This window comes from Sander vitreus, chromosome 20, assembly GCF_031162955.1.
Source record: "Sander vitreus isolate 19-12246 chromosome 20, sanVit1, whole genome shotgun sequence".
Taxonomy (NCBI): domain Eukaryota; kingdom Metazoa; phylum Chordata; class Actinopteri; order Perciformes; family Percidae; genus Sander; species Sander vitreus.
In genome coordinates this window covers 15,246,818-15,271,268 of record NC_135874.1, presented here as the reverse complement: position 1 = coordinate 15,271,268, position 24,451 = coordinate 15,246,818, and the positions used below count along the sequence as shown (strand labels likewise).

General features: G+C 41.7%; 3 protein-coding genes across 4 annotated transcripts in view; 1 reads left to right on the top strand and 2 right to left on the bottom strand.

Annotated features, from left to right (window-relative positions):
• Positions 1–7,615: 7,615 nt before the first annotated feature.
• Positions 7,616–9,998, bottom strand: LOC144535509 (homeobox protein six1b). Its single transcript, XM_078278032.1, has 2 exons — positions 9,118–9,998; positions 7,616–8,320 (listed from the first exon to the last, which is right to left on the bottom strand). Exons 1-2 carry the CDS (start codon positions 9,675–9,677, stop codon positions 8,026–8,028), a joined length of 855 nt encoding a protein of 284 aa, XP_078134158.1. The 5' UTR covers positions 9,678–9,998; the 3' UTR covers positions 7,616–8,025.
• Positions 9,999–16,022: 6,024 nt separating this feature from the next.
• On the bottom strand, positions 16,023–22,333 carry six4a (SIX homeobox 4a). Its single transcript, XM_078278001.1, has 3 exons — positions 21,463–22,333; positions 19,043–19,746; positions 16,023–18,275 (listed from the first exon to the last, which is right to left on the bottom strand). The coding sequence occupies exons 1-3, from the start codon at positions 22,185–22,187 to the stop codon at positions 17,665–17,667; spliced, it is 2,040 nt and encodes a 679-aa protein (XP_078134127.1). The 5' UTR covers positions 22,188–22,333; the 3' UTR covers positions 16,023–17,664.
• Positions 22,334–22,413: 80 nt separating this feature from the next.
• mnat1 (MNAT1 component of CDK activating kinase) overlaps positions 22,414–24,451 on the top strand; it is a 37,089-nt gene continuing 35,051 nt past the window's right edge. The window contains exon 1 of one of the 2 annotated variants that reach the window (XM_078278005.1): positions 22,414–22,509. Coding sequence is in view for 1 of the 2 variants with exons in the window: in XM_078278004.1 (XP_078134130.1) it covers positions 24,244–24,332 (89 nt within the window). In the remaining variant the exon portion in view is untranslated. Of the gene's footprint in view, positions 22,510–24,146; positions 24,333–24,451 lie in introns of those variants that run through there. The other variant, XM_078278004.1, reaches the window with a different exon arrangement.

Below are 24,451 nucleotides of genomic sequence, written 5' to 3'. Positions count from 1 at the left end.
TTAATTATAGCTGCCACATATGATAAACATGTTTACCACAAGATCCTACTAATTTAGCACTCCAGCATGTATTTGTAAATAGTAAAACAATCATTCATTATGCAGACAGACAGACAGACAGACAGACAGACAGACAGACAGATAGATAGATAGATAGATAGATAGATAGATAGATATACTCTGTGTCTGCTGAAGTAGTGCCTACTGTCCATTGGCAGCTCTGTGCCTAATAACACAGCTTAGCTGGCATACCAGAGCCGGTGGCACATTGTTGTTGCGGTAACTCAGAGAGAGCCTGGTAATTACCACCGGCCAGTGACACCATGCTGCAAATGCACCAGTCAGCACTGAGAGGACCAGCGGAGCATTTCTCCCTCCCTCATGTTGCCAGGATGCCCTGGTGATCAGCCATGGCACACAAGTTATTAGAGGGAAGAAAGTGCTCCCACCAAACAGCAGAAAGAGAAAGAAGTATGCCCTCTTTCCTGTCTTTTTCTGCTTCATTAATAACAAAACTGAGTTGGGAAGAGTAGTTGGAATCTGTTATTTTACCCTCTCTCTCTGCCCTCGTCTTGGATACACTCGACTGGGCCATGAGCACTGAGTGAGGAGTCATGAAGGCTTTCTCTCAGGAGAGGCCTGCTGGAAAACATACTGCAGGGCCGGAATGGGAAGTTTATTTTGCTTGGTGCATGAATATCTGTGGGATGTGGGGCTCTGTGCACAGAGGGCTGCAGGAGCACTCCAGTTACATCAATGCAGCACCCTCCTCCTCTTTCACTGTCTGAGGAAATAATTTCAGTTCATCCCCCACTGCATCCTAATAATTCCTAATTCCTCACTCATCTTAATTTCATGCCTTCTCTTCTCTCCTTTCGCTCTGTGTTGCCCTCCCTGTTCTTCTATCATCTGCAGACTGAAATAGGCGCAGCAGCAGCTTTTCTCTGGGCCTTTTGTCCCTGCTCAGGGAGACGTTTGGCACACAGAGGATCGTGTTACAACTTTCATTTCCTGAATTTTTTTTTCTTTGTGGAAACCAAGACGGGTATTTTATCCTCCTGCTCTGCAGCATGAAGATGAAGGGCGAGGGGAGGGAGATGGCAGCTCAGATTCGTGCTGCTGTCACTCCAACGTCGGCAAACAAATAAAGTACAAACTGCACATAGCTACAGGGTCCTGGTGGAGGGTAGCTGTGGTGTGGTTTGGGCACAGAGGGGGTGTGGATCATGTGTGTGAAGTAGGGGGGCTTGGTTACTTGAGCTATTTGTGAGCCCCAGGATAGGTGAGGTGATGCCCCTTGGGAGTGTGAGGTATATTTCATTATCCCATATCCCATACCACTTCCTCTTGTTGTGTCTGCCACCCCTGCCCCTCCCCAAAAGCCCCTTGAGCCTGGAGCAGTGATGTGTCTGTGTTTAGACTCGGGATCTTTCTTGGCTGGACATAGAAGCAGAACAACATGCAGTTTCGTGGTAACAGTCTGCAGAATTATCAATTATTAATCCTACTGTGAAATAAGGCCTATAATATGGTACTAAACCCAGTCGTTATGGCTCTAGTTACGTCTGGCTCCTTAAAAGAAGCAATCAATGCTGTTTTATGTTCAGTACCTATACATAACAAATCTCTGGATACAGTAGAATAGATGTCCAAGGCTGAAAGAGAAACTATAATTGAGTTTATTTTTTGTGAAGTTGAATTGTATATATTATTTTAAAGTCAGTAAATTTAACAATAAGAAAAGACCAAAACCAACAATGTCTAAGTCCATCTGTCAAACACTTTGGGACCTTCCATCTCTGTCTGTGGCTCTCACCCCCAATCCCAATGGTTCCTCCTGAAGACTTAAATCCTTAAAAGCAACTTGTAAAATTATAGTTTCATTTTTTTAAAAGGCTAAGTAATTTCCTAAAACATCTGGGAACTGCAGTTTTTAATCAAATTTTACTCAAACAGAAGTAAACAGTGCATTTGTGAGTGACTGCTTTCCACCGTGGATAAATCAGTGAGAATTTGCTCCATCAGAAGAGTGGGATTAACTCAAACTAAACTACAGCACCCATGTTCATGGTAATGGAGGAACAACTCTGTGGCTCGCCAATGTGTTTTTAATTGTTTTTGGACAACAATTATTCTCTATGGCCCAGATACATATATCAGCTACATTAGGCTTTGGCTACACAGACAGTACTGAGAGAGGAATTAAATATTATTTTTTAGTCTTTTCATGGGATTTGTTGACAATAAAGAAAATACAGAATATCACCAGACTTCTCCTCTATGTTAAAAATAGTATTCTGTCTTTTTGTTTGGGCTCTTTATGATATTCTTTTTTTTTGCATTTAAATTCAATTTGAAGCTCTCTAGTTTGAAATGTATCCTCTAAAAAATGACAGATTAGATTAAACAGCCTCCTTTCTACAATCTATATCAGTAATTTGTATTCTGAGTAAATTAACTATATGTTTTATACCTGCACTTTTATTTCCCCTTATGTTAAATAAACTACCAATACTTCAATTTACGTAGGACATTGTAGCACAACTGTTTCAGCTCCCTGCTTGAAAGTATACACCTCCTGCCACAGGTTAATACTCACAGATCACCAGATGTGTATCAATCCGCAGCTGAAAATAGTCCTCAAAAATTACTAACTATTTATTTCTGTTTGAGTAACGTTTAACTACAGTGACCAACTGTTTAATATATATATTAGTATATATATAACCAATATTATAGAGCCAAAACAAGGAAACAATATATTTGTGACCTGTTTTTAAAGATTTACATCTTCAGTAGGAACCAATGGGCTGAGAGCCACACAAGGCAGCCAACATATTGTTGGTTTTGGTCTTTTCATTGTATTTGTTGACAATAAGAAATGTATAGAATAACACCAGCTTTAACATTTAAAGATTGCAAAATGAGATTTAACAATCACCCCTTCTCTAAAATGTAATTATTTTATTTTAGGACAATTTAAGAAAACTTGGAATACTTTTTATAATTCCTGGATTGGATTTTTGCACCTGTACTTTTATATCCACTTAAGAATGATAGTAAACTAATAATAATCCTCCTTATGTATAATATTGTAACATAGCATACTGCTCCTGCCCTCTACTTTAATATGTCTTCCTCTCAATAAAATCTTTTCAGGTAAATTATCATAAAGTAGTTTTGGATTGAAGTGTAGATCTGTTTTAATTTGGCTTTGAAAGGCTGGAACTAATTAAGAAAATCTGTTGAGTCCTCACAAAAGTATCTCCAAAAAAACATCCCAGACTGAAGTCACTTTCCTGATCAAACATATGAGACTAATGCCACTATCATCTTTCTCTCCAAGCTCCAAAAATATACATATCTGATTCTTAGCAACCAGAGCTGGGCTTTTGTCTCTGGAACAGCTTGTTATATGAGCCTGTTCCTTCTGGCCAATTTTTTTTAATACAAGTCCTCTTCCGTAGACATTACACATGTCTTATCTTGTCCTTTGTCTTTTCCTCTTGTAACATATTTGAAAATTTCCCCCGGCCTTCTATTAGGTAATGTATATGATGCTGTCCTTCATTTGACACACAACATGCTATTTAACACCCTAATAGGTAGTGATCTTCTGCAGAGTCTCCTCCTCCTTGTGTCTGAACCCTGGGTCATGCATCACTCATCCGACTGGAAGAAAGAGATAAATATTTCTTTCAGCTCTGTCACATAGGAGCTTCCTGTTGGACGAAGGGCTTCCTACTCTTTGGCTCACAGCTCCTACATCAGTATAATTAACATTTCGTAGGAAGAGTAGCATAATCCCTCTGATCCCTGTACATTTATGTCATAGAAATATAGCAGACGCCTGCCACTGCCATTTAGAAAATGTTTTACTTTAATCAGTTTAATTTCACTCCAAGTCTGGTACACGTGACTGTGCCCAAAACACACACGCACACACACACACACACACACACACACACACACACACACACACACACACACACTGCAGTTGCCTCTAGGTACGTCCAGGCAGGAACATTGTCAGATCCATGCATCATTGGTAAGAAAATCTCTCTACCCCCCACACACCACCCCCTCCCCGCCCCTCTGAGGCAGACCTGAAAAGATCCTTTTGTCCCTCATCACCCGCCTGCCCCCACGCTCCCTTCTATCCCCCATCTCCCCCCTCTCTGACACACACCCCTTATACAGCCTGTGGTCATGGATACCTGGGACTGTCTCACACCCGGCAGAGCTACCTGCAGGCACCAGACCATGGAAAGCCATCTCAACCAAAAGTTCCTCAGCTTTGGATTTTGTCCTTATAGGAGTTGCACACTGACTCTGATGCCAGAGAAAACATTAAGCCAGCTGAGGCAGACAGCGCAGGCTCATGCAGGCTACTCTCCATGTTTATTTGCACACGTCAGGGCCCTTCCTGCTGTTGATTTAGAGCCACTGCCACTTATGCCTATGAGAAATGAAATGCCCCTTTGATGACTTGGACTCTGTTTGCCATCAGCAGCTGTTGTTGCTGGCACCGGCGTGCTTTAGACTGACGTTACCTCCAACCTTTGTCATGTAGTCTATAGGCCGGAGCACGCCTACCGCTTACACTTGTTGCATGGCTGGTGAGAGAAAGACACACTGGCTGATACAGCAGATAGATTTATGGCTGTAGACGTTGTCCCTCTGGATTCGGAAGCAAAGGTTTCGAGCGTGATTAAAAGCACTGTCAGAGTTTCCGTGTTGGATTGATTTTAGTCTCTTGCACATCCTGAAGGTGACTCTGATAGCCTCCCTCTGTCATGTGGCACAGAGCCTGTTTAATCCTTGCTGTGTCTGTACCCTGCCGGACATGTTGTCATTAGATTAACAGGTATGAGGAGTCACTTTGGTGGCTTTGTGATCACCTGTTTGTTAATTTGTGAATATTTAGCCACACTGTGTGCCAAGGACACGTGCTCTGGACAGAATTAAATGTGATCTGCAGGACCTCTGCTCTCTGCTGGCCTCTGCTGAATATGACATATGGGCAATATTGTGGAATGCATTTAGGTGTAGGTTGTTATAGTAGACATTTTTATCTTAAAATACTTCTAAACACAAGTTAAACCATTTGTATTTTCAATAAATCAAATTGTCCTGGGCAAACTGTTCTTTTTTAAAAACAAAAACAAATCCCTTAATACTTTAAATTTGATATTTCAAAAATACAACTGGACATTTCATTTAGCTACATTGTGAATGTTATATAAAGTATAATATAAATAATCATCTACAGCTATATGTGTTTTTTGTTTTTCAGCCAGAAATGATTTTGTAAGAACACATATGTCACTTTTTTGTTGGCATATTGAAATTAAACTCTTCCTATTTTCAGCTCAAAGTTAAAATGCTGGATGTAATCTGTCATGTACAGTAACTACATACATTTACTTAAGTAGCAAACGTTGAGGCCCTGAAAACATTTCTTAAATGATGATGGTATATGAGCACACTATTTTCTGCTTAAATTAGAAAAGTTTGTTATCTTTTCACATGAGAGATTTTGGTTTCATTGGTTTGAAGTGGCAGTACTCAGATGGAAAAAGTGATGTCACGGAATTCATTGAGCCCATCAGCATTTTGCAACATTTAAATCAAACTCTGATAAAAGCTGTGGGGTTGTTTGCTTAAGTTTGATAAATGCTGTCAGTCAAATTTGATCAAACCACACCCACACAATCCAGATGAAGCAAATAAGATGAATTTTTGAGGGTTATACACTCAATAACTATACCCTATTGTGTTTTTTCTTAACTTAACTTAGACTTTTGCTCATTTAGTCATACATATTTCATGTTTCAGAGAAATAGCTTACTTTTAAAACTCAGTTTTCAGGGGCTTTAATTAAAATTTGGAGGCATTTTACGCTACTTTACACTTCTACTCTGCTGAATGGGGGAAATATAACTTTTCACTGCACTATCTGATACTTATTAAAATGAATGCATTGCATGAATGCATTGTTATGGATTAAACAACCAAATGGCACATAAAGTAATTAATATTAGCTGTGCATCTGTAATAATGATCCAATACTATAAAATCCACACTAATAAAGGACTGACAGAGGCATTTCTGATATTACTTTAAGTACATTTTGCTCCTTCTACTTCTGTACTTTTTTTTTAATGCAGGCCTTTTTCATGATATTGACTTCATTATATTAAAATGTAGAATTGTTAATTTTAACTAACTCTCACATAGATTAAAAATGTAAAAAGAAGAAATACTGACCAAAAGACCTGATGATGGAAGGTCTGCTGAGGACATTCAGACAGACACATCACTCAAACACAACCATATGGATCTCTTTAGGTGATAGATGGGGAGCACAGCCCGGGTGTTGTAGCAGACCTGAGGGGTTCAGGCAGAGAGAGAGAGAGAGAGAGAGAGAGAGAGAGAGAGAGAGAGAGAGAGAGAAAGAGAGAGAGAGAGAGGCCTCTGGGATGCAGAATACCTCAAGGTCCCTCCACTGAAGCCGTCGTTGCAGCCCTGCAGCCCTGCAATCTTCGCAATCAGGCAGCAATGCTAGCAGCGACTGTTTCAGATTATGCTCAGGAAATCCTCTGTGCTCTCTGCTCAAAACAATTTACCCTGACATGAGCCCAAAGAGGAGTGTAGGGGGTGGGGGACAGGAGAGCTGTCCTCACCAGATTCCTGCTCTCAGGCCACCATATTCTCATATTCTATCCTACAAATATTCAGTTTATTTATTATTATTAGTATAACATTGTTGTTGTTTGTTATGGACATTATTATGATGACCTCGATAAGACTGGGAATGTCTGCTAATACTTTTACTGTATTTTAGAAAATATATTGATGTAACCTTGTTTTGTTTTGTTTTGTTTACAGGGCATTTGTATTGATTTCATGAGGCAGTGAACTTTAAACTTTTTTTTCATATGGGATGTTTGCGTTAGAATATCCAGAGCTGGTATATAAAGGTTGAGTGGTGGCTGTTTCCCATGGCCCGGAACCGACAGAACAAACTCTCGAAGAGAGCAAAGAAAACACGGAAACAAAAAGCCAATGATCCACAGCACTCGGGCTAAAAATGACGAAAAACTAATAAAAAAAAAAAACACTTTCTCCTTCAGCCAAACCAGACGCATAATCAAAGGAACCAAATGAGTAGACAACAGCCTCCTGACAGACAGATGCTCATGTTGACTCACATTTAATTAAATTTCCCTTTGACTCTGTGTTTGTATTCTACGTTTTGAATTACCATTATTATTATTAAAAACAAGAGAGAGCAGACTTTTATCTTTAACACAAAATGGATCATAATATGTTTGATTCATATCCCACCAGCGTAGATTTGATGCTTGGCATTTTTGCATTTTTTTTTTAAAGATACACTCATTTTAAGCAGGCAAAATATATTTAAATAGGTCAACAACGACAAAAAATTAGGCCTAATAATAATAATTTAAAAAAAAAGAATTACATTATTTCCTCCAATTCACGATTAATTTATGGTAATTTGTCAACGATTATTTGGTTTGCATATATTTGAGGGCCAGGATACATTGTCTATTTTTTTCTTAAAATACACAAATAACACAGAGACAAATGTATTACTTTTGTTTTATTGGAAACTAATTACCATGACTCTAATGAAAACGGTACCTCATAGTTTCCATCGCAGGAGATTGCTATAATTCTTTTATCTCAACAAAATATCATAAATTAAGCAAATGGGCAGTCCAGTTAAGTGTTTCGTTGAGTTAAGAGTTTCAGACAGGCCCTGTTTGTGGGTTTCCATGTGCAGGAGATGAGAAAAGCTCCTGTCAGTGGGGACATACATGTTTAAGCGCAAAAAGGAATTTTGTTCTAACCAAATTTAACGACAGACAAGTCAGTCTATATTATAAGGTAGGCTACTATAGTGTTATTTTATACATGTATTCAATCTGATACACTTATCAGTCTTCTTTTTTTCGGGTTTTTGTTGTTGTAAAATAGAACACTCTGGCAGCCTCTTTAAGAGCCCAAATCCACAAGACTGGAGGTTAGAGGTCCCAACAAGGAGTCCTGCAGTTGGTGCGGGTGTCCGTGCATGCTGTGTACCGGCTGTGGGGGCCCCAGGCCGGACATGGGGTAAGCGGAGGCCCCGGGGTGGTTCATGTTGCCCTGAAGCAAAAGCGCTGAGTTCTGGTCGGGGCTCTGAGGTGGAGAAAACTCGTCCTCCGAGCTGGACATGAGAGACTTTCCTCCGTCCAGCGGGGACAGCTGGTTCTGTTTGTTGCCGCCTGCGTTGCTGTTTTCACTGTTCTCTCTGGAAAGGAGATAAACGTTTTGGAAGATGGCATTAAATCCGTATGTTGACATGATATTTTGGAGATAAAAGGGCAGCATAAAAGACAGCCATAATTATTTTTGCAGTAACACCAAACATAGTATAGCCTATTGGCCTTGAAGACAAAACTAATCAGAGAGGTTTAGAGGTTTGTCTTCTCTTCAATTTTATATAGGCTACATATTTTATTTCTCTTGTTGGATGATATTTCCCGATAACTTAAAAAGCCTGTTAAACCACGTGTTATTTTACTCCACAGTAGGCTAACCCATGTTTAACCTTTATATCTCAAAACTAGAAAGTTCTCAAAAAATATAGGCTACTATTGCTTTTTACATTTTTTTCCCCCCAACATTATTAAACACCACGTTATCTTCATGTATCAGTATTTAATGTATGTTATGTTAAAATGTTAAGTTGATGTTACGGGACAGTTTCTGTCGAAGAAAGCCCATGTTTATTTGTCAACAACACACTTCTGTTTACCCACAATCACTCTTACCAGGACTTGTCTGATTTGGGGTATAGACATAGACCTATCCAAAATGAATAAAAAAACACGTTGAAACTTCTATCTAAAAAAAAATGTTTCTACTTTGCCACTTTCTTGCAGTATGACTATGAAGTCTGTGCGTCCTGCATTTTCTTATACTTTGGCTGCTAGCCACATTTTGGCAATATTTCATTTTGACTCGTAGGTCTACCTTAATTTGCTGTTGAAACATGCAAATAATATGAATGACAGGCAGCACCGATGCTGTGTCAGTTCCACGTACCTCTCCTTCGCCTCTGCGGCTCTGTCTCGCTGCCGTCTGTTTTTGAACCAGTTGCTGACCTGCGTGGTGGTCAGTCCTGTGGCCTCGGCCAGCTCTCTCTTTTCCCGCGGGGACGGATAGGGATTGTGCGTGTACCACTCTCTCAGGACGCCCCTGGACTTCTCTTTAAAGCAGTAGCTGGTCTCCTCGCCGTCCCATATCGTACGGGGCAGCGGAAATTTCCTCCTCACCCGGTATTTCCCAACAGCTCCGAGCGGCCGGCCGCGCAGCTTCTCCGCCTCCACGTAGTGCGCCTTCAGCCAGAGCTGCTGCAGTTTCGGGTGGTTGTGCGGAGAAAACTGGTGACTTTCCAGGATCTTGTAAAGCTCTCTGAAATTCCCCCGATGAAAGGCCACCACCGCCTTGGCTTTGAGGACGCTTTCGTTCTTGTGGAGGTGATCACAAGCGGGTAGAGACCACAGGAAGCGACCGAGCCTCTCCAGGTTTCCTCCCTGCTGCAACACCTCGCAAACGCACGCCACTTGCTCCTGCGTAAACCCGAATGACGGTAATATAGACATGATGTCCGAGCTCGCTCCTCCGCCTAAAACGTTGGTATCCAAAACGATAGCTGTCGTTTATTTTCTTTGTTTATAGTTTCTTGTCGCGATGCAATCCAGCGCAATCCGTCCGCGCAGCACAGGCCTATAGGCTATCCACTCCACTCCAGCCCCTGATGCGCACAGCAGATTGGGATGTTGATTGTTGGGACAATTTGTTCCTGTTGGAGATATGTCAGGCTTAAAGGGAGCCTGTGCGTTTCGGTGATTGGCTCTCCCTCTGCCCTGCACCGTGTACAGCAGAGCAGGACTGAGTTTGCAGCTCCGTTTCCTCCCCAGAGGCAGTGCGTCAGGGGCTGAAATTGGAGCGCTCCCACCTCCCGCCCCCACAGTCCCTCTCCCGCTGCAGCTGAGGGAGCAGAGCAGCACCTAAACACTAATCAATTATTACAGACCTCTTAAAAAGCCTTATTAACCTGTTCTGAATATACATCTTCTGTAATGGTGGCGACCATATAGGCTTCCAGATTTCCCACGTGAGTCAAACCACACACTGCATCTCCATACGTTATCAGTATAATCACAGTCAGTGGAGGGTAAACCCACAAAAAACACAAAGCTTTCTATCTGTGATGGAAAGTTCATCCACTTTTAAAGGCTGAAACCGCTCACATAATCAACCGATGGTAGTACAAAGCATTTTAATAATAATAAAAAACTATAGGCCTACATAAAATAAAAAATCTTTTGGTTATTTTTATGCTTTTTCACCAACTGGAGGTTTATTTACCATCACAGCTGATCATGGGTGACGCCCACCACCACCTTAATTACATGCAGATTGAACATTTTGTTGTATCCCCTTTATAGTCTACTAGTTACCGAAGGCGTTTATTTTATGAGGTGATATAATTTAATAAGTTCCTATGATTGTTAGGTCCATGCGTGCCATTACGCACGTCTTTTATATGAAAAACCTATAGCCTACTACCTGCCAAACGTGTTATGGGACATAGACCACCAGTGTGTGTGTGTGTGTGTGTGTGTGTGTGTGTGTGTGTGTGTGTGTGTGTGTGTGTGTGTGTGTGTGTGTGTGTGTGTGTGTGTGCGTGCGTGCGTGTGTGTGTGTGTGACTGAGATGAAATGCCACATGGTCTACTAAAATCAATCAGGATTGGAAATACCGGACAAACACGCACATATTTCGCAGCCTTCACACTTCCCTCTTAGTATACATTGGCAAAATAAAGACGTTTCAGAATTTGGACTTATGTCAAGCTGCAATGTTGTTGCTGTATTAGTGAGAGTCAGTTTTGTTTATACAGAAAATGTCCTCGCATTTGTTTATAGATTTAAAAATGAATATTAAATACCGTGCGGTCAGATACAACAGATTCATTTTATTTGTTGTTTTATCCTTATTTCCTGTGTTTGAAGAGTTCCTTTCAGTCTGTAGCCTACATTTATATTTCCAGGATTAGACGGGCACAGCACTGGCTCCATTGTTTTCTGTGGGGTGAAACACTAAACCAATCCATTAGTAAATGAGTTCTCTCCCACACTGGTTCTTGGTGGTGCAGTTGTTGGTTTGAGCCATATAGATCACATTATTTATCTGCACCTGAGTCTGCAACCAAACTCCCTTTCAATAGGTTAAGGAACAAGATTTGGCCTAGAAAATTATAATTATATATATGCCCTATATATATATATATATATATATATATATATATATATATATATATATATATATATATATATATATATTTTAACTATAAAGAAAATGTTTTGTTTTTGTGGCGACAGACACCTGAAAAAAACAGAGATCTGTCCTGACCAGCTCCACTCTGGAATAGCCCATATTTCTAATTTAACCTACATTATTTTATGGACAAATAAGTTTAAGATGATTTCCAAAATTCAAAAAAATCTCAACAATGTGGGCATATGAAAACATTAAAATGTAAATCAGGCAGAATGACTGGTGGAGAATCAGGTTTGGTCAAGCCGTTGAATATATGCTCCTTTTTGTTTTAATGTCAAATCAAATAAATAGCAGGTCAAACTTTGTCATATAATTTATGACTATTTATCACATAACCTGCTAGACTGGACCTAAACAGCTAATTTCCTCCTGAATGGATGCCATGTACTGTATCTCACCGTGCTGAGATGACAGTTTATCTGGAGGAAATCTCAGATTATTGGCTGAATCACACCCGAAGTCTCTGTTATTTAACAATATCTGTGAGGTTTTGGGGTTCATTTTTTTTTTTTCGTTGTTTGTAGCAGTGTCATCAGCCTGCAGATGATCAATAGACACATACCATTTTTACAATAGCCTAATGAATAAAAACGTCAATGATGTTACATGTTACTATTTACATTATATAAATGTAAAGTTGATTTTAAAAAAAGCTTCATTTTCATGTTTCTAGGCAAAAGGCCTGCTGTCTCAACATTCATGCCATGTTGTTTAAACATGATTAAATTAATATATCTTCTCGTGTAGCCTAAATGTTGGACACAGGCCCTCAGGCCACTTGAGCTCGGGTCTATGGCAGCACTCGGGCTGTGTGTAAAACCTCAGTGCTTCAGTAAATGAGCTGTCTGATGAGCGGCTCTCGAGTTTCTCTAATATCTCTACCACATTGCGCCGCGCCTCCTCCTTTAACCCGAGCAGCCCGGGGGGCGAGATTATTTCAAGATGTGGACTCTCCGCCTCTGCCACGGCCAGTGCTGGGCTCCTCATACAATGCAATAGGCTACTTAGATAGACTATCACTCGTTACTCCTCTCAAAGTGGGACTTTAAGGAAGCAGGGATTCCTTATTCTCTGTATTTCCTCTCCGTTATAAAGTCCTCTGTTACCTCAAACAAAAAAAAAACACTCGTATTATTTCAGCCTGTCTCTCCTGGAAGCGGAGGGCTCTTAAATATCATAGATGTTCCAGGTTTTAGTCATTGCTTTTCAGGGAAACTCAAATGAGTCACAGTGTTTTCACACCGAGAAAATAAACGTTTTGCCATTTCTCATTAAACTGGTTTAATGTGAGGTAGGCCTCAAGAGAAATGTGGACCATTTGCTTGTTGAATTATTCCACCTCATGATAGCAATCTGGAGGTGAAAACGACGTATTAATTATTAATTAGATGCATTAGCTGTATTAGAGAAATTCGTTGCACCATGCAAACGAATGTAACGGTGACTTCCACTCCGGTCCTGTGAGAGAAAACGAGAGAAACGAAAAAGTCTCAACTCAAAGCACCAGAAAGCACTTCATAAAAATGTCATCCAAAAAGCCCGTTTTTCCTATTGGAGAGTTTTTTTTTTTTTTGGAAAATGGAGGAAAACTGAAACGACCACTGGCTCACTGAACAGATGGTTTTCACTCTTCTAAATCCGAAGTGCTATTTCAGCTGTATCGATTGGGACAAAGCCCATACGGTTTATATTAGCCTATGTGACAAATGTCCGATTTGATCACCAGGGTTTTTTCTTCTTTGTTTTTTTGTGAGAGAAAAAAATACAATTAAAATGGATGTATTTATTAAAAACATCAACATGAACAAGCATCTTAATGTAGGCCTATAAGTCAAGCTTGTTTTTCATAAACATTCTTACATACGCACGTGGGAATTTATTTATTTTCTGATAGACTTATACGATATCACAAAATACATAAGAATTGGCTTTACATTTAACAAACTGCACAAATTGATTAATCTAATCGATAGTACATCATTGGTTTACAGTTTCTGGTTAATCCAAGATGTCCTAAATGTGTCTTTAATTAAGAGTTAAAGCGGTTTATTCTGTGAGGTGAAAGGCAGTGAGAAAAAAAGCAGCGCCTTCTCTCAAAACAAAACACAACTGTTGACATGAGTGAGTTAAATGAAATTGGAGCTGCAATTATCAGCTTAACAGAGTTTCCTGTCATGTTGGAAAATTAGACCTGGTACAAGTGCACTGGGGTTAGCCCCCCATCAAAATCATTACGCATTTCCTCAGAGGACCACCTCCACAAATATGCAATTATGGCCTCGGCTTTTACAGTGCTTTGCTCGGTAAACACATACTTTGTTTAGGGATTGTTGTTGTTTTTGCTGCAGGACTGGAGTAAGTAAACAAACCAGATGGGCAGACAAACACATAAATAAACAAAAGGAAGGATTTAAACGAAATGTGTATACCATGTATGCCTGTTGGCAGGGAGGGGGCGCCATGATAGTGCTATCATACAAGTCAAAATGTAACTCCTCAGAGGATGAGTTGTCGCATTTGTTTTAGTAAATGACAAAGTTTTAGAAGGCAGACAGTTGAGCAGGTGTGTGTGTGTGTGTGTGTGTGTGTGTGTGTGTGTGTGTGTGTGTGTGTGTGTGTGTGTCCACTGCTACTGCTCCTGTTACAAAGTGCTGTTTTTCTCTTTGGGAAATACTGTGGTGTTGGACCTGATGCTGCCTCCCAGCTGCTGCCTCTGTGTGAGCATGTGTGAGTGTGTCACATTCACACATGCACACTTCAAACTATCCCTATGACTTGTGCTTTCTGTCTTTGTAGAACAAACCAGTGAATCATGCTCGTTGCAACTTTCCTTTCCCTTACTGGATGATGAAGTGCACATACCTTCTACCCTGCCAAGCAACAACTCAATTATTTTAAGTGGAGGTAAGAGAAAAAGTTACAAGGGTTGAGGACATGTATTCCTTCTGGTTCATAAACACCACCTACTTTCCACAACCTCGGAAGAGCCGAGAGTAGATTTAGTTTCTGCCAGCAGGGAGAAGTCCTCTCCCCAGGCCTTGGCCAGTAGTGGTGGGTCTGTGCGAGCAGGCTGGTACCCGCTGACCCCTGCCCTCTCATTAGTGGGACGTGGAGCAGTGGAGTACCGTGCTCCCCAGGTCATGTTACATATGGCTTGCAGTCTGCTGCAGCGCATTAAATGTCAGCTTTGAAACCATCTGAAAGATCAGAGGTCAGTGTTTTTAATAAGGCTTGAGTTCTGGGGGAGTTCCCCCCTTTTTTACTGCACACCCAAGTATGTTTTACGTTGCATGTTTGAAATTGTGGATAACAATTATCCACTACTATTTAGATATAGGCATGTCCTGATTTTCACACATAAAGGGAGCAGTAAAAGACATTTAAAAAAACAGCAACTAGCTGTCCTCAGACCCCATGAAAAATGTACCACACATCTTCTTTGAGGGAACAATTGTGCTCCTTTCCTGTCTAATTTATAGGCACAATACAAAGGTGGAATTTGGAGTTTTCTGTGGCCCCCTCCCCGTGAGACCCACAGACCATGCTGCAAATGGGATATTGTTCTGGGCTCCAACAAAGCTGTTTTCACCCTCTTCAATATTACAGGAGGAGTTACCTGATACCTAACAATCAGCTAATCCACTGCCCATGGCGACGAGGTCACCTGTGCACAGGTAACTTTATCCCGGTTGCCTGCCTCTCCCTCCCTTTCCCGCTAGTCTCTCCCATTTTTTCTTTCTTTCTCTGTGCCTCAACAGTGAGCACAGACAAACAGCCTCTGTTTATTTAGGTCATCAGTTAGATCATATATAACTCCTCCAGCCAGGATCCGCTGAAAGGACAACTCCTATAATCCACCACAGACACGCTGTGAATAAAATAAAATCCCTTGCTGTGTGTCCATTTGTCAAACTTTGTCTCCATTTTACCACTGTGACCACTGTCACACCTGTGTTTACCTGTGACTCAGTGACCACTGAGCAAACAAGCATTGGGTGAAAATTCATGAATTTAAGTAGAATCCCCTCAAGCCATGAGTGGAGTTCAGGCACTTTACTGGATAGAGACTCAGTATCTGAGTGACAGCACCTTAAATTCATTGTTCCACATGTTGAAGTAGCAGTATACTGTAGTTGGGGAGGTTGTTCGGCCTTCGCTTGGGGAAAAATCCACTGGATTGGCCTGAGCTGTGGGGAGCTGCAGACCCCCCACCCAAAAGGAGCTTTGCCTCTGGAAATCTCATTGCTGTTTATTTGAATTACAGGGGCAGAGATGAGAAAAGGAGGGCTAATGAACTCCAGGTTGCCAGGCATGTGCAAACGATCACTGCAGGTTTGCAGAGAGCAGCACCAGGCTTGCTGGATTACACCCCCCCATCCTCACAGTTTGGCAACATAGGACTCTTAAATGTTGGGAAGACATATGCTTTTTGTCTGGCATGAACTTACATTTATTACAGGCATATTCTATGCCTAAAATGTAAAAAACAAACAAAAAAAACAAACAAAAAAACTCAAGAGCATCACCAGTCATGGTGATCACCATCATCATCAGTCATCTTGAAGCTAAATTTGTTAGAAATAATTTAAAATATATCTGTCTTGTGTTTTTATAAATATAAACTTTTATTGCAGTATGGAGATTTAGAAAAATACATTCACATAATTTCAGATAACAAACATATAATTCAAACTAAGATTAAAAAAACAAAACAAATGACCATCAGTTTTATTCTATTTGCCCACGACTCATTTTTGGTATGACATTAAAGCACTAAGGATACTTTCATTGAAACATTCATTCCAATTGATGGGATTATGTCATGAATCCAAAGAAAAGTATTACTAGTCCACTTGTATGAAGACATGCGATGCACAGATAGATGCACATGGTGTGAGTTGGCTGTGAGGCTGAAATGTGCTATTATGGTCATGTATGACAGCGAGGAATTAGGCTCCTGTTGTGAAAAGCACTGGACACACTTGCCAAATGGGCTCCACATTCTCTTGTCTTTCTCTCAACTGACATCCAACAAATGTGCCAGTGATGGCGACGGTGGTGGTAAATCTCTGAAGCTGCAATGTCACAGCCTGCACGCCAACCAAGAGCTACGACTGATCTTACTTTCAGTGTTATTCACAAAACAAAAGTAAAAGGCACTAGTGTCCAAAACATTATGACGCCATGCAAAAAGAGACTATTACAATCCCTTTATAGAAAAATATCATTAATGTTTACTGACATTTGGATAGACACATCAAAATGAAACAGGATATAGTATAGCATCATCACATCTAGTTAACATACTATGAGTTGCAGCATTATAAACAACATTCGACGAAAATGTGAACCGACAACGTGACCTTTAGATCTTCATTCATATCTTGGTCTCACAGGTTGACGATGAGGCTTGAAATTTGAGTCATCACTGAAATAGTGTGCATTTGTTGAGGTGTGTCAGTCATGACAAACCCTCCAACATGAAGGCTGTTTGAAACATGTTACATTGTAATGTCATCATGGTAGTGCAAATGCCAAAACAGATCAATGCCATTGTGTATTTTAAGAAGCAGAAAGGCACATTCGTCTTAACTCTAGTCCAACACTCCTAGTTCATTTGGTATGATGTAAAGCACAATAACAGGGTTTTGCAGTGACTTGAGAGATCTTCAGAAAATTTAACGTGATTACTGAAGGACACTTTTTCCTAGTCCTTTCGTAAAGCTGTCGCTGTTTATCTGACTGTTTTCACAGAGGCTCTCTCCCTCTTCCCCCTACTGAATGACCTTTTTGGTTTGACCCATATGACGCATTTAGTTTGGAGGAACATCCTGGTCACATGACTCGAGGCATTCCAGCACCTGCTCCTACAGATCAAACCCACTCAACGGGAAGTAGCAGGTGTTGTCTATAAAAATGCACATTTAAACATGGCTCGAACACATACAGCGACTTCTTCTGTTAGCATGTAACAGTCGTTATGTTTCATCTTATGAACGGGGCTTTTAAAACATGTAATAGACTTTTTTTTATTTTTTATCATAAACTGATAATGCTCACCCACAGGGCTCCCCTCTGACAATAGAGTGCATTGTAAAAGTAAAATGAACACAAATAATTTAACATTTAGAGGAAATGAATGGTAAAAAAAACACACACACACACACACACGCACACAAAAGTAAAAAGGTTCACCATATCACTGCTTGAGGGGACATGAGTGCTTCTGCGAGAGGAGAGAGGTTAAAGGTCAGCCATGTCCTCCTCCATCTGCACTGTCTGTAGTTTGGCTAGCTCCTTCCCCTCCACAGCCTCCATCTCCCCACACATCGCCCGCACCATCTCACTCACGCCTCCTGAGCCCGTGCCGTCCACCTTGTTCTCTACAAGGTTCATGTAGTTGTTGTTCATGCAGGGGCCCATCAGATGTGAGGAGGGCCCCCGGACTTCGTGGCCCCTGAGATACTCTGCGGGCTGGAGGTGGTGGCTGCCGGGGTCCGTTTGAGCCATCAGGGGCGTGCTGACAGTGAGGGTGGTGTAGACCTCTGGCTCAGGGCTGGACGAGCTGACAGCGGAGACCTCTGTGTTCAAGGTGGGACCTTGGCTGGAAGGAACCTCTTCTGAGTTGGGGGTGGTGTAGCTGAGCTGACCACTAGGGTCCAGATGGAGCCCGTGGTGGTACGAGGAGTACACGCCTCCCTCCAGAGGCTCCTTCTTGATGGCCTGCTGGCCGGTGTTGCTCATGCTGTAGAGGACTGTGCTGTGGTGCAGGGATGTCATGGTCAGCTTGTCCTGCTGCTGGAACGAGTCGTCACTGGAGGAACTCACTGCTACATTGTTCAGAGGCATGGTACCTGTGGTAATACAACAATGGATGAATACATACAGTCCCTCTACCTCCACATTAGATCCTATTCCCATTGCTGGTTCCCCTTCTCATTCCTCACAGTATTATACGTTTCATTTACAGCAGGCCTTGGCCCTGAAATTGCTGTTGTGTGTCTCACACACTTTGTGCTCTTTAAGCCCGACCCTGTGGTGCCCCCTAGAGAATGAGTGCAAGAGCCTGCCAGGACTCAACAGCAAGCTGCAATTTTCTGTTTTTCCTTATTATTCATCCTGGTGTAGATTCTCTGCTTTATGTCAAAGTAAGTGCTGTACTGGCTTATTCCCTGTTAGTGCGCTTCATGGCCTCTGATTGTCTGAAACATATTTCCCCTCCTCCCTGCTCTGCAGATCAAGAGTGCAATGATGATGAGTGATGGTGACTTCAGAGCTTGTTTTTATTCATCTCTGGGGGTTTCAAAGGACCACCGTCTTCTGTGTGTGTGTGTGTGTGTGTGTGTGTGTGTGTGTGTGTGTGTGTGTGTGTGTGTGTGTGTTTGTGTGGGGCCCTACCCTGTTTCTTCTGCTCTGTGTTATGTGTAGTATTGGCCCTTTGGGCTACGGCCCAAACACAGACAAGCTAAGAATAAAGCAGCTCAGATATATTGGGTGGACGTAGTAGAGACCTGTTGACAAACCACCCGAGACGCGTAGCATTGCTACATTATTGCTTCATAACTTTGAAGTAAACATAACAAGGTTATTACAACCAAACAAGTATGTTTTCTGAACCCACCTTGTTGTGTGACTGTTGAGGAAGATGAGCGGGAAGAGAGCTGCAGTGGAGGAAGACCTACGTTGCTGTTGAGTAATGAGCTGCCATCGCTGTCAGAGACCCCACTTGGTACCTGGACCAGACTGTAGCCACCCAGCTGCAGCGCACCTGACGAGGAGCTGAACGTGAGCACAGAGGAGCCTCCGTTCTGGGCAGCCATGGTGTGAACCCCCTCCAACTTCACCTCTGCTCCGTTCACACAACCCGAGTAGGAGGCATACTGGAGGGCAGAGTCCTCAGCAGAATTGCCCAGTCCCTTCTCCTGTCCTGTCTGCATCTGCATGTCCATACCAGAGCTCCCCAGCAGCACCCCTCCAGACGGTCTCAGAGGGTTGAAGGCCAAGGGCTGGATGCCTAAATTGAGCCCGTTGAAGAGGATGTTTCCAGGTGTGTGGAGGTAAGATGAGCCACCATTGTGAAACACAGTGGAGGAGGGGTTACTGGTCACTAGACTTCCATTGTAGAGACTGCCACTGCTGGATCCAGGGGGCAGTTTGATGTCCCCAATCTGTTGGATGACCACCCCACTGTCCAGAGGCCCTGTTTGAATTGGAAGGGTCCCATGGGGGATTACCCCATCTGAGGAGTTAGAGAGGGGTCGGGGAGACAACTCCTCATTGCCTTTGCTCGACTCATCCTCTGTGCTGTGGTTTCCATCAGATTCACTGTGAAAAAAGACAAATGGTGTGTCACAAAACAAGGAAAACAACAAAGGAATTACTGTTATAATTTGACTTCAAGCCCCCTTTTGAATAAAAAACTTAGATAAGATTGGAAAATGTGCATGTTCCTGATATAGATATAAAGTAATTTCTCCTTTCGAGAACACACTCTAAAGCACTATTACAACTCAAATTCAACAAAATACAAATTGTATATTGGCATTTATTTCCTTTCCACCCACAACTTTCCAGAGTCACATTTGTTACTGTATTATTACACAGCTTTGAAGAGCAGGCTGTGTTTGTGAATGTGTAGCGCCCTTACCTCATGGAGAGCTACACTGACAACAACCAACCAACGTCAACAACCGTGCAACCATTTGGCGCAATAAATGCTGGTGCGACAAACTGCCAGCAGTGGTGGCAGTGACAAAACAAATGGCTGAGAGTATGTAGGCCTACTCGAATTTTCTTTCTCAATTTAAAATGGTGCTGCCATTTTAAATCCATATTGTTCTGTTTCCATGAAGTCCTAAAACGACATAGAAGTAGTTAGCTTATTAATGAACGAGCTTTTTTTTAAAGATTGATCTAAACAGCTGCACCCCCTGCGCGCTCTCTCTCTCTCTCTCTCACACACACACACACACACACACACACACACACACACACACACACACACACACACATCACAGTCACTTCCAGGAAAATAGTATATAAGTAAATTAGTTGCTACAAATATGAGACGATTTATTGAAAATAAAGTTTATAAACTAAGACATTGTTTCTAAATAATTTTAGGAGCGACTTAAATGTAATCTATAATGTGTGTGTGTGTGTGTGTGTGAGAGAGAGAGAGAGCGAGAGAGAGAGCGAGAGAGAGAGCGAGAGAGAGAGAGAGAGAGAGAGAGAGAGAGAGGTCACCTCCACCAGGTGCGCGTCAGCTTTGTTCACAGAGAGAGAAACATGAAAGAAGCTACATGTCTGTCTGTTTGTGTGGAGGATTATAAAATGAAACGCAGGAGCTGATGGGGGCTTTGATATCCTTTTTGATCTGAGAGGGAAAAAAGTGACAATGAAAATTATTTATGTGCTGGGAACACGTGCACGCGCTACTGTGTTTGTGTGTGTGTTCATCTTTGACACACACACACACACACACACACACACACACACACACACACACACACACACACACACACACTACAATCAGATAAGAATAAATTAAAGTAACTTGTTAATTGTTTCTTCAAAGTTAGCAATTTCTCGTGTGTGACAGTCAAATCACTGAAGTGTAGAAGTTGCTATGTTATTTAGTTGCTTATGGTTTCCATGCCCCTTAGCACCAGTACACTTGAAACAGGATCTGAATGGCAACCGCTTCATATTTCAAAACAGTAAAAGCGTGCTCCAAACCCTTTTACGCACACTTTTTTGTTTCTTAATTATCAACCTTTCATGATTCACATTGTCACGTCTCATAAAGGAGTCCGACGGGACATTATGAAATACACTGAGTATTGTCAATGTCTGAGAGTGAATGGTTGTAAACTATAAGCGCCCTTCCACGAAAGAAAGCTTTCTAATACTTTATTTAAATGATTCTGATTCTGTTTGAATGCGCCTTTAACGCACAGCAGACTCAGAAATATTTTCATCATTTGTTTTATATGAAGTTTGACTGAAATAGTATGTGGCTTGATCCTTTTGTTTCCTCACCTTTTTGATTGTGCCTCGGACGGGTTTCTGTCTCTCTGTCTCCTGTTTTTGAACCAGTTGCTGACCTGGGTCAAGGAGAGTCCTGTAATCTTGGCGAGGTTTCTTTTCTCGGCAGGAGAGGGGTACCTATTCTGGTTATACAGATCCTTCAGCGCGTTTCGGGACCTCTCCTTGAAACAATACACAGTCTCCTCGCCGTCCCAGATAGTCCTGGGGAGAGGGTACTTTCTCCGGATCCGGTACTTGTCCACGGCGCCCAGGGGTCTCCCCCTCGCCTTCTCCGCCTCGGTGTACCGGGCCTTGTACCATAGATCTTGCAGAAAGGTGTGGTTGGACGGACTGAAACTGTGGTTCTCCAAAATACTGTACAACTCCTGATACCGAGCCTGGTGGTAAGCAACGAGGGCTTGGGCTTTCAGGATGCTTTCGTTGCCGCGTAGCAGGTCACTCTGTGGAAGGGACCACAGGAACCTGGCCAGCCGGTCCACATTACCTCCCTGCTGCAAAGCCTCGCAGACACACGCCACTTGCTCCGGGGAGAAAGCCAGAGAGGAAGCGGCGCTCACCAACAGCTCCGTGCGCACCGTGTCCGTGTTGCGCTCCATGGACAACTCCGCCGCGTCCAGCGCCACAAGCTTGATGCACTCCCGCTTATCCACCTCCTTCACATTTTCCCTCTTGATGTCATTTGCTGTTGTGACTTCTCCGGCCGAAGAAGAAGACATTTTTTTGTTCAAGCCTTCCCTGGTAAAGTCACTCCTCCCAGATCGATCAGGTTACCTCCTCGCCATGCGAATGCGATCGGATATCTGACAGCAGCTGTAAGTAGATATCTCTCTCCCCTTTTCCTTCCAACGTGACTTTTACTCTGCGGGGACTGGAGCTGGAAGGAGACACACTATGGTCTATCTGCAGGAGAGACACGCTATTGGCCGCGGAGGGCCCCATAAGGGAGGAGCGAGCTAGATTCAGACACGAATGTTTGGTTTCCAGCTGTCAGTCATATAACTTACTGTAGGCTATATTCCCGTGGATCACCTGTGCAAGGTGAGTGCTTTTTGGATCGTGGGAACGGGATGTCCTTGTTTTCTGTATTGTCAGAAGCTGACTTAGCTGTATGCGGAAACATCAAAGTGTTTTTATTCTCATATCGAGACAAATAATCCTGGGACTATTGTCATTGTCTCAAAATGAACACACAACACATTTAAAAACACTGACACAGAGACTGCATTTTTCGGATATAAGCCTACTCCACTCCAAAGGGAATTTTCTAAATGCAACCCCCTTTTTGATAACTTTCAGTACAGATCAGTATTTATTAACTGTATAATAACACAATACCATACACAGTCCTATATATTTATTTATCTGTAGTTTATTGTTGTTTACTGTTTGTTTACTTTTTGTAAACAATATTTAGCTAAAATGTTATTGTTATTGTTATACTGTATTTTCCCTATACTGTATTTTTTATACCTCTTTATTTAAAGAGTGTTTTATATGCTGCTGAAATCTGCTGCTGGAAATCTAATTTCCTTCCATCCCAAAAGGATCAATAAAGAGAAGTCTAAGTCTAAGTCTAAGTCTAAGATAGTAGTTTAAGGTGCAGTTTGTGATTGAGTTAAGTTGTGAATATTGGCAGATTGTCTGTCACAAGTCACTGACACATTGGGTCATCATCACAACACACAATGATCTCATAGCATGTTAGGTCAAATCCCATACATGGATGTAGAATATTTAGTAATGGCTAGAGAAACATCTCTGCATTATTTCAAATTCAGAGTATTTCCTCGATGACATTGTGTGTGCTGTGATATTCCTCCCAAAACTACATCTCTAAGTTTTATTTTCACTTTTCATATGTGTTAGACCCCCAGAGCCAACCTATCTGTCTTCCATTAATATAATTTGAAATAACATGATTTTAATAAATTAAAAAATCACCTAAATCTGAAATCTGTAAAAGCATATCCTAGTCTTACAGCATTATATGTATCCTGTCATACCATAACTTGAAAGCTGAGAAAATGGTCATTATTGTCTTGCAAATAATTATCAGTCTTATGTGGCACTGGCATCTAACTTGGTGTCTGATCAATGACTGACATTTATAGGCCTACATAGTCAATAAATCAATATGACACATGGCTATAGGCTTTTAGTGATTGTGATAGAATATATGTTTTCAGAGCTATACCTTTGAAAAGAGCAATTTGTTACTCTTTTATAACTATAATATTTCTCTTATTTGAGATAATAAATCACATGATAGCCTATAGCCCCTATCCTTGGTGAATTATTATGAACAGTTAAACATTCAACCAGAAACTACATGATGTCAGAAGCCCTGGGGAGTAACATCTGGAGAGGTTTTTGTTTTAATTATGTTTCAGTACAGGCTTACATTAGGTCATGGAATATATGGTAGTAATCTATAGGGTAGCCTAATGCAGAGGAGACAGTGAAACCTATAATCAAAACAGCCATTTTCTACATTCTCTCTCTGAGTGGATAAGTGAAAATAAACCACTTAGCTTTTTACCTCAGACCCCCAGGGACTCCTCAGGGACCCATTGGTGCGCCTGCACCACCGTGTGACCACCACTGTTGTAGAGGTTATCATTTAATAGGAACTTCTCTTATTGATGGCGTTTCCCATCGGGCCGTTTTCTGTGTAACACATCGGTTCGCCGCCGGGAAAGTGACAGGAGAGCTGCTAGTTGTTGACACTTCTCTCGAGGTTTGTCAATTATTATTTTGTGTTGCGCGGCTGAAATGGACGACCAAGGGTGTCCGAGATGCAAAACAACCAAATACAGAAATCCGTCGCTGAAGTTGATGGTGAACGTCTGCGGTCACACGCTGTGAGTATTTATTACACAGTAACGTTATATCTCACAGCTGAAAGAAAGTGGAGAGTGAAGCTTATTTCCCCCAGCTTTTGCACACCTAGCTAGCTAACTTACTAACATAAGAAACCCCT

What these genes read in the sequence shown, in the direction of transcription:
- six4a (XM_078278001.1), bottom strand. Translation starts at nt 22,187, where the DNA reads ATGTCTTCTTCTTCGGCCGGAGAAGTCACAACAGCAAATGACATCAAG. An exon ending in TCCGAGGCACAATCAAAAAG is followed by an intron (nt 19,747 to 21,462) that starts GTGAGGAAACAA and finishes CTTTTTTCACAG; the next exon opens with TGAATCTGATGGAAACCACA. An exon ending in CTCAACAGTCACACAACAAG is followed by an intron (nt 18,276 to 19,042) that starts GTGGGTTCAGAA and finishes GTATTACCACAG; the next exon opens with GTACCATGCCTCTGAACAAT.
- LOC144535509 (XM_078278032.1), bottom strand. Translation starts at nt 9,677, where the DNA reads ATGTCTATATTACCGTCATTCGGGTTTACGCAGGAGCAAGTGGCGTGC. An exon ending in GCCGCAGAGGCGAAGGAGAG is followed by an intron (nt 8,321 to 9,117) that starts GTACGTGGAACT and finishes TCTCCTTTCCAG; the next exon opens with AGAGAACAGTGAAAACAGCA.